Source organism: Agelaius tricolor, unplaced genomic scaffold, assembly GCF_023055355.1.
Source record: "Agelaius tricolor isolate 1412-34295 unplaced genomic scaffold, bAgeTri1.0.p SCAF_2, whole genome shotgun sequence".
NCBI classification, from domain to species: Eukaryota; Metazoa; Chordata; class Aves; order Passeriformes; family Icteridae; genus Agelaius; species Agelaius tricolor.
In genome coordinates, this window is record NW_027269262.1 from 73,412,253 (window position 1) to 73,429,696 (window position 17,444).

General features: G+C 42.3%; 1 protein-coding gene across 1 annotated transcript in view; it reads right to left on the minus strand.

The window, feature by feature from the left end:
* Window positions 1-17,444, minus strand: part of LAPTM4B (lysosomal protein transmembrane 4 beta) — a 59,783-nt gene that overhangs the window by 18,817 nt on the left and 23,522 nt on the right. Inside the window, exons 3-6 of the mRNA XM_071421540.1 lie at window positions 15,777-15,850; window positions 15,056-15,178; window positions 7,071-7,169; window positions 407-502 (exon numbers count right to left, since the gene is read on the minus strand). Coding sequence (XP_071277641.1) covers window positions 407-502; window positions 7,071-7,169; window positions 15,056-15,178; window positions 15,777-15,850 — 392 coding nt within the window. The remainder of the gene's footprint in view (window positions 1-406; window positions 503-7,070; window positions 7,170-15,055; window positions 15,179-15,776; window positions 15,851-17,444) is intronic.

A 17,444-nucleotide genomic window follows, 5' to 3' on the forward strand; every position in this document is an offset into this window, starting at 1 on the left:
TCTATAGATAAATCAGAATTTCACAGCAGGTGTAGACCATGGCATCCTTGAGTTCTAATCAGTCCCTCCACAGTCCAGATCATCACATGGCTGGAGAGCTCAGAACCGGAGGTAATTCCTCAGAACTGGGGCCACAAAATAAACTGTAGTTTATGATTAACACAGATTCTTTAACAGATAAAATAACATAAAATAAAATAAAATAAAATAAAATAAAACCCAGCATTTTAGCAATAAATGTAATTTGCAGCCACTGCACGCCAGTCCCCTGAGTTTCTATTCCAAACATCACCAACAAATGAGGACTGCCAAAGGAATTAAGGTGGTTAACTAAAGAGTCAGAAACATAAAATAAAGCCTTTAAATGCATAATAGTACACAAATGTTTGCCATGTAACATCCTTACCGCGGTGTCATTGGTGGTAATGTACACCAGCACATCCGAGTTGTTTCTGCCATTGATGTATCGGTAACAGTTCCACACACAGCTTATCAAGTACCCCTGCAAAGAAAAGGGATTTATTATTCTGTGCAGAAAATAAACATGCATGCTTTTCTGATAGAGCATTTCCATTCTTTATAAATATGAACATCAGCACGATAGAAGCATGGGACAGTCACTTCCCTGGTTGCAGTGACTGTGAGAATGCCTGGGGGCTCTGTGAGTAATCCAGTGTCATTCCCCATACTGATAGCATTGGGGTTCTTTGGGATTGGGAAGGTTCTGGGGACACCTTACGGTGGCTTTCAATATATAAAGGGAGCTTATTAAATCAATGTATTCCATGTGACTGGAATGGTCTGGGGTCTTGGTATTCTTGCCTGACTAGAGAAAATTGCCAAAGCAAAAGCTTTTATTGACATATGAAGTTATTTCTGGCATTTTAAACATCGTTAAAAATACTGGTGGGGTTTTTTTCCCAGTGTAAAACAAAACCTCCAGTAATAGCAGCAATAAACCTACTGCAAGATCATAAACTTCACTGCTTTTGTTCTTGGAGCTTGAGTAGTGCTGCTTCCTGTCAAACAATTAGTTGTCTCCACTTTTTTAACTGGTTGGGCAAAATAGCTACCACCTCCTTCATGAGCAGGAGAGATTTAGCTTGAGTAGCAGAGATGAGCAAAGTGACTGGAAGGAAGATAAGAGGCAGGAAGATGTGGAGGAGCTGGAGTCAGATCCGCAGGATGTCGGTATCACAGCTGGCAGGACTAAAGCAGTTCTCTCTGGAACTTTCTGCTTCCCCTTGTTGGAGGCTAGGGCTTTTCCTTTTGTTTTCTTTCAAACCAAGACACCCATGTAATCACACATGATGGTGATGAGGAGAACTTTGTGTTTTGATAGTGCCCAACTTATATTTTTACTTAGTAGGTCTGCACAGAAATTCTTCCTTAAACCTAACACACATAGATTAAACTGCCAGCATTAAATTTGCATGTGTGAGTGAGTCATACTTTTGTGACTCACTTGCACTGATGGCCTTCCAAAAGCCTCTTATCCCTTTGAGCTGCCCTGTGCCTCCTCTGTCTCCAGAGCTGACACACATGAGCTGTGTTTTTCAGGATGCCACGTGATTCACTGATGGCTTGCTTGCAGATCAGGAAGTTTTTTTTTTCCACCAGGGCTGAGCTGGCTAAAATCTGGTAAATTTGCTTCCTCTTTTTTTCACAGAACCTTACAGACCCTGGATTGACTTACAGCTGTTGCAGACTTTGACAATACTTTTGGCCATCAAATGGAGAGAACAAGAGGCTTCTGGAGTGAGCTAAATCCCAAGGGAAGATTAGACATGCTCTGCAGACCAAGCTGTGGGCTGTGCAAACCTACCCCAGGCTACTGAAACAAGTAAAGGCACATACATGGAGAACTGCATCTCTTCCAGAATTAAGTAAAATGTCATTGTTAATTTAAAGTGGTAATAAGTAGTTCACCAGCTTTCAGTGCTCAGATACTATAACCTGGGAAAAGCATAAGAGCCAATGCAGAACAGAGACTGAATATAGTACACTTCTGTGGGGACACAGCCTGTCTTTATAAGAAACCCTTTACATTAAGCCCACCTATTTGCAAAATTATTTCTCTACCCCTTCTGTCAAAATCCAAAGTGATGGAAGCCCTGTTTTGGATAATACAATCCTATCTAGGAGAAGCTAGTGGGAGATTTATTTTTTAATGCTCTCATTCCATGTGGTGAATAAAACACACTGAACCCCACAATGAACCTCTACAGCTTTCCCAGCTCTGAACCCTAGCTCTGCATGCACAGGCTGTTTCTCAGTGGGTGAGGTATGTTCCTTGAATGAAGGAGGCCATCAGCCAGCTCACACCAAGGAATTGGCCCTGAGACGCTGACCAGCATAGGGCAGAGAGTGGCAGCAGCTCGGAGCATGTCCCTGTCCAAGTGCTCTGGACATGTGCTGCTGGCCTGAAAACCATGACTCACAGAAACTTGTTTTCCTCAACCTGGAACTTTATTTAGCTCATTCCTAATCATTATTTTCTACCAATACTGCTGCACTGTTAAATGGGGCTCCTGATTCAGTTACCAATTTACTTTCCTGAAAGACTTGGCTGAGGTTTCTAATACTGCTTTAAAATGTGTGGTTGGACACACCGTATATAAATATATTGAATTTTATCTCAGAAGACTAATGTTCACATTTGAAATTGGTCCAAGATTAAAGGCCTCCCTTGGCCTAATCCACCCTGAGTGGATCTCTTGCCTACCACAGCACAGATTGGTGACAGACAGTGACACCTTTTGGGGGAGGCAGCCCCAAGCAACCACCACGAGAAAGGACAGGGGAGTAAAAAGGCTGAATGTAGAAACAGGCACTGTGCCTATTTCTAGCCAGCTTTTAGTCCTCCCCTTTGGATGGTGGGAAATTACTTGAGACCCTAAGGATCTGAAACTCACAAAACTTTGTCACCCTGTCTCTCACTGTTGCAGTTGCAGACTCACCTGTTAAGCTGCATAACAACAGAAATGAACTGCAGACTTGTGCTCATCAGATGCCTGACCAGAAGATTGACCAGCATCTTTGTGGAAATTAGAGGTTGTTGTATTGTGCTGCTTCTTGTAACACAGCAAGGGAAAGGCTGTGCTGATCTGGGTCCCAGCAGCCCTCTGGGTAACCCCTCACTGGCAGCAAGTGCAGGGTGAACACCACAGACCCAACAGAGCCCCCTCAGGTTAGCAGCTACCTGCACTGAATACCATTTGACTCCCCAGCTGCTTTGAATTTTCTGTTTACAGAGCCAGGATGGGCTTCAGTAACTGGTGAAAATGAGATAAAGATCTCTACACAAACTGAAATTTATATGAAGATTTCAAATTATTGGAAGACCAGTTGACCACATGTATTTCCCATATTGGTGTTACAGAGAGAAACAATGGGTTGCTGTGCTGATAAAATCTGGAATTAAATCCATCTTCTCAGCACACTAGAATGTGTATCTTGTGAGTTTAAAAGGGTTGTATAAGAACAACTGCTTAGAACTGAAAGAAATGCTGTAATTGGAAAGAATTAGTATTAAACCAAACCACTGGTCTGCAACACTTTATATGGCATTTTACAGGGCCAGGACATCAGCTGTTGGCTCACAGTCACACACACACTGAGGTATGCAATTTAAAGCAACTGATCCCTGTGTTAGAGATGATTCTCCCATAACTATCCTGTCATCATCAGTGCTGGGACTTGTCCTAGGCTTTTGTGGAACAGGTGACAACCTGGTGCCTATGTACTGGCATTCCTGGGAGTGGGGACCAGAGCTTGGCTCTTGGGGCTGTGTTCATGGTCCCAGCTGCTGCCCCAACAGCCCTGCAGGAAGGTAGCAGATGCCAGGTGATGTGTTGCAGGGCAGGGCTCTCCCCCTGCCAGGAAGAATGCCCTTGGACTGAGGGCACTCACCCAAATCTCTCAGGGAGAACACAGAACTTCATTCTTATCCTTTCCCATCTGCTGAGGACACCAGGACATGCAGAGTGGTCTCACCTCTGGGCTCAATACCTTGGAGATGCAGCTTACAGGCATATTATGGAGAACACATCACACTGGCAGCTACCTCTTCCCACCTACTGTTCAGAAAGAGAAAGGCCGAGGAAGAGCCCATACTCTGAAGCTGCAGAGTGCTTGGGGCAGCCTGGGGAAAAGGTTTAATCTGGCTTATTATGTTTGTACTCATCTGAGCTCATTTGAGCCTAAGGAGCTTCCCCATGATGGAGAAGTTGAAGCCTCAATTGTTCTGTCTCAGAAGCTGGGAGAGCTGAGAGGATATGATTCAAAAGTCCAAACCAGCTGCAGAGGACATGATTCAAAAGTCACTGTGTTGGCTATGTGCAATTTGAAGTCTTGTGTACAAGCATATAAATACATTTGTGCTGATGGATGTCCTTCCTCAGCCAGATAGGAAACATCTATGTTTCATGATATGCAACTCCAGTTCAGTTTCTAGACAAACAAAGTGAATGGAATAATGTACTTTGTCTACTCTGAGAAGTGTTTCTTGTGTGAAACCACCTGAAATTCCCGTTAGGTGCTTCAGATGCAAGCAAAGGATAAGGACTAAAAAGGTAAATGCTTGTGTGTGGTTAGCTGGCTTTCTTACCACCCTCTCTTGTATACAAACCCATGACTGCAAAACACAAACCCAGCATATAATAATGCATAATTTTGCTTTCTGCTCAGTAGTGTTCTTCTCCAAGTGTAGCTTCACTCCAACCAAAAGTGTCATAATACCAAATATTTCTGAGGAATTAGGTGATTCTGTTTAGTATTTCCTGCCAGTTGAATGCAGCTTTTCCTACTGTAGCTTTTCCTAGGTCACAATGTTTTGGTTCCTCTCCCCTATTTCTAGTTGAACTCCAGAGGGAGAGGAGGCATATTTTTTTATACACAGTACCTTTCCAGTTTCAATATATAAATGTGGTACCATCTGTTATGTCTATCAGAGATGAAATGTGATGCATCTGTGTGTGTTCAGCTTTATTTGATGGAGCAGATTCTGTAAATCTGCATAGCAGCTCTTCTGGAAACATAAGAAATTCAAATGAAAATGCTAACTGGAATTTAGCATGTGTTTCTGTGTAAGTCACATATTTTGTGACTCATTTATATGATAATACATTGCTAGAATGAGCATTATATAAGCCACATATACTCTTGGAAAAAACATGTTTTACCACTTAAAAACAAAATGAGTCTTTGGCACTATTAATTTCTTATGTTTCTTGTCTCTGTAGTAAGCATTTTTGCCATTCCAATTTTAGTTGCCTTTTTTTTTAAATAAGCTTGAAGCTTTATTGACATACTTAGTCAATGAAACACCCGACCCACGTGGAGTAAAAACAAGCTGTTCATTGCATCAGAGAAATTTTTTAGAACACATTCCCTGTGGAACCTCAAAAATCTATGGATTTATTAAATTCACACATATTTCTTAGAAGTGCAAATAAAATCAGCTGTATGGTTGTGAACATATAAGGCCAGAAAGCTGAACTCTATTGCTAAATCACAGCAGAAGAGTGAGCACAGCTTCCAACAGCACTTTAATACACCCTAGCTGTTGGGTTTCTTTTCCCAATTTTGAAGTCGCTTCAATAACCTAATCTACCTCTTTTGTCACAGTAACATTCCCTGTATATGTCATATGCATTGTCTGGAAGCAACATCTTTGGTGTCACTGTGACCCTTTGGGACTTCTCTAATCCAATGCAAAACTGCTTTGCAGAGAGAGCAAGACTAATCTGAAATAAAGTCCCACACAAGAAATACAAAACCAGCAGCACTGTGATGTGAGAAACTCATAGAAGGGTGCAAGAAAAGGGCAAACACACCAGCATATTTTACAAGAGGTCCAATGATCAGGGTACTAGTAGGAGCCACAGGTGATTGTTTTTCCTGCATTAATTTGTCTGATCTTATTCTGAGCTCCTTTTGAACTTCTGACCCACAGCAGGATGAGTCTGCTACACTGGACAGTCAACCTGGATGTGGTGGTTTCACATGAGCCCTTTCCAGCTGCTCTGGGAGATGCTACATCTCCTCTTTGCCTGGTACCTGCCACCTGCAGGCCTCTTACCCACTCATTCCCTGTGTCCTTCTGTTGCCAGGTCTGACAGTTCTTTATGGTCCTCCTCCCAGGAGAGAGGGCTTTGATTTATTTACCTGCTCTTCAGAATTCTTTCTGAGACAGGGCACCCACCAGAAGGGAAACCATGCTTCCAGAGATGGTGAGCATCAGAACTGGCTAAGAAATGACACAATTTATATTTTTGGTTTCTTTATTCCTTTCTTAATATTCTTAGCATTTGATTTACTTGTTTGACTAGAAAGGAGCTAAGCCAATATTTTCCCAGGTCTATCTGTAACAGCTACAAGATCCCTTTTATAGGTGGTCATTCTTACTTCAGAGCCCACAGCACTGTTTGTGAAACAAGAGCATGCTTCCTCAGTGCCCACTACTTAGAATTTTTTACCACCGAGTTTCTCTACCACTTCCTTGTTCAGTCAGTCCATCCCATGAGATTCTCCTGCAAAGATTTATTGACTAATTATTTTCCCCATTTTGAATGACACTGCAAGAAAATGTTGCTAGAGTTCCTTCCCCTTCCCAGATCTCTTGTGAATGCACTGAACTCCATGGGTCACAGTGTTGGAAAGACTGATAATTTATCTTTATTCCCTAGCTACAGTCAGTGATGTGAACTTTTCTCTTCTCCCTACAAATTTTAGAGTAGTTTTTAAAGTTTTTTGCAAGACACGCTGCCAAACACATTCTGAAAAAACAAGAAGTCTATTTCAACAGGCTCTCCCTTGTCCACTGCTTCAAAGGATTCATAAGCCATGAGTTCCTCCAACAAGAATCACACTTCCCTGTTGTGGACTATATGTTCTTGTGTTTGTCTATGAGATTTTTCACAACTTTTTCATATGTCTACAACCCTGTTTCCTATAGGTATCAGGCTGCTTGGGGTGTAGTTACCCAGAACCCTTCTAAAGACAGACTCCCAGCAAGGGACATTCCACCCATGACCAGAAGTGGACTTTATACACAACAGTGCACTTACCTTAAAAGCCAAAATGATACTTATGAAAAGGAGGATAATCACAACCAGACATGTAGGGTTCACAGACATAATCTCTTCCTTGTAGGGAAAATTGTTGGGCTGTGTAAGCAAAAACAAGCAAAGCACTGTGAGTCAATCTCAGAAGTCATTTAAGAACCATTCAACTAGTGCATCCTATAATTAATAGCTTACAAAGCTTTCTGTGATCCACTAAATCCAGAGCTCTCCCCATGAACAACCAGTTTCAGTAAGTGTGGCTACAACAGGCACTGTGAACACTCAGCTGCCAAAGGCTCCCTGGAGGGCTCAGGGATTTGCTTTTTGCTTTGGATGTGGTGTGGGCTCTCTCTTCCTCTGTGCACACTTGGTTTGTATCTGACACAAACTAGCAGAAGTCTGAGAGCTTTGCAGCAGGAAATCTTCCACCATGGGAAATGGCAAGCAAATCTCACACTTACTTAGTAATCATTACACTGGCACTGGTTGCCAAAGAACAGTGGCAGCTCTTTCCAGAAAATCAAAGCAGGAAAAACTGGACAGCATAATCCTTTCACCTAATATTTTATGACATTTCAAAATACCTTGAACCTCTTCTACTCCATCTTACTTTGGCTAAATTTGGACTACTTCTCTAGGAGCACCTGTTAGTTCTGCTACGTATGCACCCCATGGAGTCATGGGTCCTACACAGGGCCACCTCATGATTTCAAGTTGAAATGTGGAAATCTGCCCCAGGCCCTTCTCTTACATGAAAGTAGCTTATGTTCTGAAATAGAAGTGACAAAATGAATCTTCCTGCTTAGCACAGGCTCAGGCCCTATCACAGGATAGTGATTTAGAGCTGTGAAACACTCTAGGATCAGTGACTGAAAAACAGCCCCTAAAAATGTTTTACTGTACTTTTTATTGCTTAAAACTCCACGCCCTTTGAAAAGAATGATCCAAATAGTTCTGAAATACTGCAAGATACAAGTTCCTGTTTCAGTTAGAATAAACCATTGTTCACAAACAGAGCTGTTCTCCACAAAAGATAACTCCACTGCAACAGTAGCTCATTATATCTGAATGCAATAGTTCCTTCCCCACAACTCCCTGTTCCCTTACAGGTCTAATTACTTAACCAGGCCAGCTCTGCATCCTTGTCAGGACAATTAACTAGACCGAGCTATAACTGTATTCTTGGCAATGATGGTGTAAATCCAGAGTAACCCCTTAATAACCCTTATTCCAGCACTCAGCCCAGTGCACCAGGAAATTATCTTTTTTTTGGACAGCTGCTACTGAGAATAGCTCTTTATTTAGCGCTTCCATGAACTGTTCAGAGTGGTTAACATCAACAGCAGCTGTAACCATTTGCAGCTAGATGTTACATAAGCACATTTTCCACTTCTTGACAGCAATGTTTCTGTTCCTCTGCTGAATTCCATGACTGAAGTTTTTATCATGTTATCTTCTTTGTTGAGGTAGAGCTTTTGTAGGGAACTAGCTTGCTATAATTCAATAAGTTACTGCTTTTTTTTTTTTTCCCACAGAAGGTTAAATATCTAAATATCTAAATATCGTGGATGCAGTCACCCAGAGACCAAGAAAACAAGAGTATATGCAAAGAAACAATGCACTGAGAAATTAAACAAAAACTTTATATGCATAAAATTTAAGTATTAATGCCCCAACCTGCCCTCCTGTTTGCAGAAGGGACACCATAAGTTAGGAAGGTAGAAAGTACAGTCAGTTAAGGACAGTTACAGTAAATCTGTACCCAAATGATTTTTCAGTACTGATCTACCATTTAAAAAACAGTCAAAATAGTTTGTGAATATAATAAAAAATCCCTATTAAGACTTTGGTTCTCCAAAGAAGAACCTGGTTTTTGAGAACCAGTCACTGGTCAAAGACTGGATGACTGCATGCTGTGTTTTTGGCCATAATCTAATGGGCTGTTTCTAAACATCAGCTCAAAAAGGCTTTGCATGGGGGCGAGAGGAGGGCAGGCAAATGACCAAGAAATTTTCCTTCTTGAAAATCAGGAACATCTGCTGGAGCCATGATCCCTGGTCAACTCTGGGGCAGGGTGTGCTGCCCTGCAGTGCCTGGCCTTCCCTTATATCAGCACCAGTGTTTCAGCAAATATTTCAGCAAAGCCAGGAGAGCACATGAGGAACAAATACTGAGGTTTGTCCCCTTCAGGCTCAGCTTTCTGACTCTGTCCTGAAGAGATGAGAGGCGTAGGCAGCCCCAGTGAGGCAGTGGGTGCTGCACCCATGCCATGGTCACCCCCACACACAGGTGCCTGGGAGATCTTGGTGCAGGATGTGAAAATGAAAGTCAGTCTCTTCTGGAGCTTCCAGGTTTCCTGTGTGGGAGACAAAGCTTTCAGTTCTCTGATGGATAGCCCAGGAGCATTGGGTCAGCATGGAAGAAACCCCTTTGGCTTCTTTTGCTAACTGGGCTGGGCCGGCCTATGAGCAGTCTGATCTCAACTACAAACCCCTCCAGTGCTGTAGGAAAAGCAATTTATGACAGCTGAACCTTTGGCAAAGAAGCAGGAAAGATGGTAGGAAGCATCTCAACTGGCTCCAGTCACACAGGGTACAGGGACCACACTGGAACTCGTGCCATGAGGCAGCCCTTGGGGTCCCACCCCATGGCTGCAACTGTTCCCAAAATCTCATGAATTCCCACAGAAAACAGGTACCAAGAGTGGTTCAGATGAATCAGACCACTGGTCTTCACTGACTATAATGATGAATTTAAATATTGATGTGGATAAATGAGGTGGGACAAGAAATTCTGCTCCTGTCTTGGGAGTTTGCTCTCCTGTGGGAAGACCAATAGCTGAAATCCTGCTGCTGAGAAGGTTCCAGGCACCAGGCTCAGTGCTGAAACTTCTGGAAAATAATCAGTGTCAGATGTTGTGCAAGGCTTGATGAAGCTGTGACTGAAATACATCTGGGTGGGAAAAACTAAGCCTATCATTGGAAATACAGGAGTGATTTTGGAGCAGAACATGACGAAATTTTCTATACAAACAAAAGGTAGTTGCAATGGTGTTGCACTGGCAAGCTAAAGTCATAATTAAAGTGTCATTTATAATCTTGTCATGGATATGGAGAGGGCTGTGTGCATAATAATATACCTGATACACTTCTAATTTAAAAAAATACTTCTTATGCATATCAAAGCCCTATTAGACACTTTAAAAGACTCTAAAATGTCCATGGAAAGTACATTTCTGCTGCATTGGTATCATACAAACACACAAAAAGAATAAAATGACAAAGTCTAAAGCCATTTCTCATTCCCTCAGCCTGCTTTCATGACCTTTTATATCTTACTTCCCCTTGGATCACAAAAAATCCACTTTAAAATACAATGTGGATTGTCATTCCAAGTTACAATCTTACAAGTATTGAAACTTACAACACTGAAAGAAAACAGCAACATCTCAGTAGAATTTGTAAAGCTCTGCTGTGAAGTTAGTGGTACTTCTTTGGAATTATAAAATGGCATTAAAAATGTCAGAAAGGATATTTTGGTTTTAAGCTTTAATTTATAGGAAAAATTTCTTTAGGTTAATCTCTTTTATGTCCTCTAGGCATTTCTCCATAAATTTAAAAGCTGATATTTAAATTTAAAAGCTGAAATTTAAATGACTGATACCACCTGAATTGTCAGGCAGCAGCATTGCAGGCAGTCCCACAGTAAAGCTACTTAATATACTTTGAAATTTTGTTTAGATGAACTGTCATAGTCCTGCACTTTGATTAGAGAAAGTTTGCATAACTCAGTTGCAGACCAGCCTGTTCTACACCTCTACTTCAATCATTTCATATGCTGTTACCAGATGACAGAAGATAAAGTGTTTAATTGCAAGGCTTTAAAATGCCCATATATCAAAGATTTAGTGGGGTTAAACAAAAGAAATGTGCTTTAGGTCAAACTGCTTTAGACCTCTGCTTAGAGCAAGAACTAAAATGATTTTTATTTTACACATGTTGAATTTGCTGTATGCAAAAGTTTTTGCTTTTTACATGACAATGATAATGACCAAGATACCCAGCGTAACTCTTAGAAACTTTGATCACACGATCACCACAAAACTTACTAAATGCAAAACTTGTAACATTTACTTATTTTACAGGACCCTTCAGGCTAAGATGCTCTTGCAATCCATGGCAATTAAGTAGCACACCTGAGTGCAGCTGGGCATCAAAAGGCAACAAGAAGTTTCCAAAGACACCGTTCCTGGTAAAGAAGAAGCCAATATAGACTGATGTTACCAAACACCTGTGAGCACCATTGCAACATTTTCAGCTAGGGCCCCGACCAGCTCATTGATATGTGATCATCATCTTGCTAAAAGTACATGGAGAGTTTCACAGCAGCTGTAACTCATCACCCACACACTGACATCTGGCAGATGTAAAAGTAACTATAGTATGATACCAAAGTAACTATATAACGATATCAGGTAATAGTGAAGTAGAAATGGTTAAAGAAACAGGGTTTTTCTGACCTTAGAGCAAACAAAAAGTTCTTCTGAGACTGCTAAATGTATTCTGTTACCAAATGCAAACTTTCTTCCAGATATTCAATAATGGATTTGAAGAACAGTTGGGATTTTTTATTTACCTTATGGAGCTGTGCCCCCTAAAATATCATTTTCCAAGTGCAAAGCAGTTTTAGAGGAACAGAAACTGTAAGAATGCCAGGAAGAAACACAGTCCTTGTTCCTGCCTACCCTGGCAGACCACTGCAAAGGGGGTGAGGGCAAGACAACCCCAGGGTTTAGGGCTTGCAAACCATCAGGAGGGATCACACCTGAATGGCACCACATTCATGGTGTAATTGCTTGCATTGATTTTCACCTTGTCACATGTCTGAGTATCTGGTAAGGGTGGATGTGCCCTTCACATCTCCCCTCTGCTCCTGCCCACTCAGACAGATGTACCTACTCTGAACCAAATGTAACAACCTTATGCCAACAGATGTAGCCCTTCCAGGTAAAGGGACATGGGCCTCCAGTTGAGCCACTTGTGCTTGGGACCACAGCTAAGACACAGGAGGCATAATCAGCTTCAAAGCAGATGCAGAACAGCTTCAAAACTTTTTTGAACAGGTGACATTAACTGTACAAAATTCATCACAGCTCTTGGTATTTTTTCCCCATCACTAATCTCCAGCATAAATGATAAAATACAAACTAATCCTTGTTTCTAAATTAACTTGGACTAGCTTCCAGCTGCTCATTAGCATTATGCCTTACATCTAATTTAAACAGCATTTTAATACCTCATTATTTTGCATATGAAAGCTCTAATGGCACTACCTCTTGGTCTTCTTTCTCAGTAAATGAAGCAGGAAAAGCTGATTGTCTCTCATCATACTACAATATATCCAGCTTTTATGTAGATTTTTTTAGGAACCTTCCTGCTTGTTCTCTGACTTTCAAGCATTGTTTTTTTTACAACCAGTCTCCATAAACAGATGAAGGAAATCCACACTACTGACAGAGAAGGGAAGTCTCCTCTCCCTTACTATTAATTGCTCTTTTTTCTGTCCACAGATCCCAAGAGCAATTTTTGCAAACAGCAAAACAACCTAGGGACTCTAGTTTTGGCATGTAAATCCCTAGGCTGCTTACAGGGTCACTGCATCCCAGGCACAGTTGGCAAACTGTATGCTCATCTGTATTGCTCAGGCTTTTACATTTCTTTGCATTTATCTCTGTAGCCACTGAAATTAGTGGCTGAACTCAAGTTCTCAGGCAGTCTAGCTCAGTGTCAGCCATGGGCTTCATTAGAAGTGAATTTGCTGGGAAAAGTCATGAGCACTGCCAGTGGGAAATGCAGAGATGTGCTCACTCTGGGCAGTGCAGGGGAGGGGCTTCCAGAGGATGACACAGAACAGCCAGAGTATATTCCTGCTCACAGCCTCCCACCAAAGGGCTCAATCCCTCCAGACAATGAGCCTGGAGAAGCTCTCCCACGGCTGACATCAGCTTTTGTGAAGTGCCTCTCGGGGTCCAACATTATTAATGGAAGTCAGGAGGAGCATGAAATCTACTGCTGATTGCTGGAGACCTTCCTCTACTGAAAATAGAAACTCACTGGCAGATGATCAGCTTGACCACAACCCTGAGCAGTGTGCCAGCTACCCTCTCCCAAGCCATGTGATACATCCTGTATTGATCTGGTGCTTTATTGTTGCTCTGAGCATCATGCTGCAAAGCCAAACATCTCATCAAAGCCCATTATGCCCCTGCCCATCTTTATTGATGGAGTCAGTAATCTTGTCAGTGAAGGAAAATGAGCTTGCCTGCAGGACTGATTTCTCATGAAACTGTGCTGGCAGTCATTAATAAATTTTTTCTGGTCTAATCCATTATCAATTGACTGTCCTCTCAGCCCCAGCCCTTCTGCTTGGTAGCAATGTCAGGCTAATCAGCCTATAATTATCCTGGAAATCCCCCTTGCCCTTTGGAGCACTGACAGTTTAGCACTCCTGAAGACCTGTGGCATTTCATTATCAGTCCAGAATATAATTTACAGCAGCAAGACAAAGATGTGTGCAACCAAAGATTCAGCACTCCAGAGCAGCAGTACAGATCACAGAGTGCTCTGCTGCACCAAATCCCTTCCAAGACCTGCTCTTTCTATTTCTGCTACAGAAGGACCTGTTATTTTTTTATCTGCAAGGAAATAAAGGGATTTTTTAGCACACTTTTCAAGAGGAACACCTGGTCTTTGCCCTTCCAGTGAGTCAGCTCCAAATGCAGCACCAGATTTTCAGCAGAAGAGCAGAGGCTTTTAAGTGAACATTGACCAGCCTGTTTTTGCCCCCATCCTGTTATGGCACAGTGACCAAGACTGAGTAAAATCTGGTTACAACTCATGCTCTGGGAGGTGGGGGGAGTTCTGCAGCCACACAGATGCCTGTGCTGCCAGAAGAGCAGGGCTGGCACCGATGCAGCAGCAAGGCTCTGTAGGCAAAGGACAGGCAGCAAGGCTCCAGCAGTGGCAGTGCCAGCTGCAGCACTCCCAAACCATGGCTGTAATTTGCTCTTTTCCACTCATATCTCCGAGAACTTTTTGACTTATGCCTCTGCTTCTCTTCCAATGCACCATCAGCTGTGAATGCAGGTGGGTGTTAAATAAGATGAAGGATAACAGGCTCCTGATACATCCCAGCTCTCACTGGCATGACACATTGCCTCTTCCTGCAGATTTGTGTGGCTACTTATCTGCCTGCTGGTTCTCATTACCTGTTATTTATACTGGCCAGCTTTCCATCCACACAACAAAGTTCACAGCCAAGCTAATCTGTATTCAGGTTCTCAAGGCAGATTTTCAGAGACATTTGCAGCACTGGCTTCTCCAGAGCTCTGTGACTCCACGTGAGCCCTGCTGGATGTGGGATGTGCTCCTGTGATGAGACAGAGGCTGGTGGGCTCTTGTCTTTGCTCTTGGGGGTTGTGATCATATCTTCTACACTTATGCAATACTGGCCAGGGATGTTTGGCCAAAGCAGAATGAGAAGGGAGACTCTAAATGTCCTAGGACAGAATCCAAAATATTTTCTAGCAAAACCAAACCTACACTCAATCAAACTCCTGCCTAATTAAATGTGTTATAGCTACCGAATAAATTAAAAGGAGCAATAAAATATCCTTGAAAGAGTACCAAAAATAAGCCATATATGAACACAATAACGCTGAATGCAAAAGCAATTATTCATCATCCATGTCTTGCAATATGAGTCTCACTCTAAATGAATGGTGCTAGAGCTTTCACATCATTGCAAAACTTCTGAGCTTTTCACAAATATTGTAATTAGCAATGTAGCCTTGCAAGGATGTTGAATTCAGTCTGGCAAGGACTGTATGAGAAGGATACCACTGGCTAGAAATACAGGGCAGAAACTCCACCTTATAAAGGTTTTTCCCCCCAAAGCCCCCAAAGGTCTGTGAACATCAAGTGATTTACCAGCTGGCGGAGGTAGTCCTGAATTGTGCTGGGATAGACGAGTACACTGATGGCAACCAACGTGTTGAGGGCAAAGTCAAAGATCTGGTAACAGAAGAAAGGGATGATCCAAGCTGCATGTTGCTAAAAAGGAAATAAATGGGAAACTCATCAGCCATAAGTTAAAATAGAGGAATATGTCTTTCTAGAGGAATCTAAGAAATATTTGACATTATGGAGTATTAAATCAGCTAAAAGAAATATGACATTCAGCCAAGTGGTTTGGCCAAGGCAATCTGGCTGCTTTACTGCAGTCATATGTGCAGTGCAACTCCCACAACTCGTTACATTAGGAGATTCAGAAACCACACAATACTTTTCCTTTCTAATTAATAGGATTAATGTTGGAACAAACCACAGGCTTGGGAGGTGAATGGGAAAAAATTCCCTTAACTTTGATAGGTACAAGATTCAGTTCACTGAATTCACCTTTTGCCCAGAGCTCACTCGTATTTGAAACTGCAGACAATCAACACAACTGCAGCAGGGGGCCCTGGGGAACCACTGATCTAAGCAATCAGTTCTGCTGCCTCTTCAACTTCTTTTCCCTCTCCCAGTTTTCAGCTAAGCAAGTAAAAAAGCAATTGTTAGAAAAGAGTTTTCTTAATTTTGTTTCTATGGAGTTATGTGGTTCACTGTATTCTTCCCCAAATGTAATGAATTACCAAATGTAATGAATTACCTTATATGCACCATATGTAGCCATTGCACAGATCAGAATCATGAGGAGAGAAATTGCAGTGGCAATGCACATATCTGGAAAAGAAACACGACACATCAATGATTGAAGGCAAATTCAGAGCTTGGTTCAGTTATTTTACCACCTCCCTTGTGCAGAGCATCTCAAAGGGCAGGGTGGGAGATGGGTGGAGATGGGGTCAGGTGCATTGTTCAGGCATTGCTGGAGGAAATCTCTGGCTTTTGTGGGGAACCTCCTAAATACAAGAAGCACAGACAGTGCTTCTATCTGTTCAAGCCTGCAGCATTACACTGTGCTGACACTTACACTGACACTGTGCAAACCACTACAGCCTCTATAAGACAATGGAGATGAATGGTCTAGTTTTTATATGGGTTTTCAAAAATCAGAAGCAGTTTTGACAGGACTGTTTTACTGGTGGTGCTGATATCTGTAGTGAGAATGTGTCTGCTTTTCTGCACTCCAGATTGTTTCTTCACCAACAGCTGCTGCATACCATTGCTCATATATCTCTGTACTGGAAAAGGAGCAAAACTGGCAGATAAAGTCATCTTAGCAGAAATAACATCTTGAAAAATTTCATTTCAACCAATAATACTACAGAGATATATTTATTAATGGAAATGTATAACTGTCAGGACAGGTAAAGCAGTAAAGGAAGGAAAACATTCTATTCTTAAAGTCTTGATTGGAGGAATTACAGGACTCCTATCTTTTTATTCTACTGCTGACCAGCTTTCAGCTTTCAATTAACTTTTTATTCAATTTAAGAAGTTCCTAAGCCATGAACAGTTGGAAGGAGATCCTGGTGGAAAAAATCACATGTTTGGTCTTTTCATATGCACCTCCCTAGGTATCATTACAGATCACTGTCAGGAGATCAGAAGTGAATTTCTGAACTTGACCTTACAGTGAGTTTGGGAGTGCAGAGGAACATTGTGCCTATTTTCTGAGGTTAAGCCAGTGCACAAAGAGGAGGTGAGGTACATAGGACATGGCTTTAGAGATCCCACTCTGTTGCTATCTGTGAGGTACATGCTGTTCACATTGCTGTCACCAGGTGTGTTTAAACCACCTGCCTTGATGAGGTCCGTGGAGGAGCTCTGAGATGCACAAACACACCACAGTGTTCAGGATGTTCACTACCCTGACTTTGGAACCACTCAAAGTGAAAGATGGCATCATTTCACCACAGAACTGCCACAACATCTAACTCCAGCACATGATGAGGGGCATGGAACAGTCCTCAACTCAACTCCCTGGATGCATCAAAATCAGATCCTGGGTACATGTCCTGGAGCCTTCACCCAAGTCTGTGAGAGGATCTGGCAGCTGTGGACAGGTCTCACCTGCCACCACCAGGAAGCAGTGCAGGCTCAGCCAGGTGAAGGCTGAGGAGGAAGGACAGGCACTAAGTCTGGTCTGTCATTATTTCCAGCCTACCAGAATGATCATCCATGTAGAGAACAAAAGACCCAGTCCTTGATCCTCCTGTGCCTGAGGGAGCACAAACTTTGCCCTAGATGGCACCAATCCAGATTTCTGCATGCAGAGAGGAACCTGAGACCTGTGAAGCTGAAGGGAAAATGAGCAAGAGGAGACTGCTGCTGGCAGGTGAGGACATGTCCAGAGCTGCTTGTGTTCTCTGGC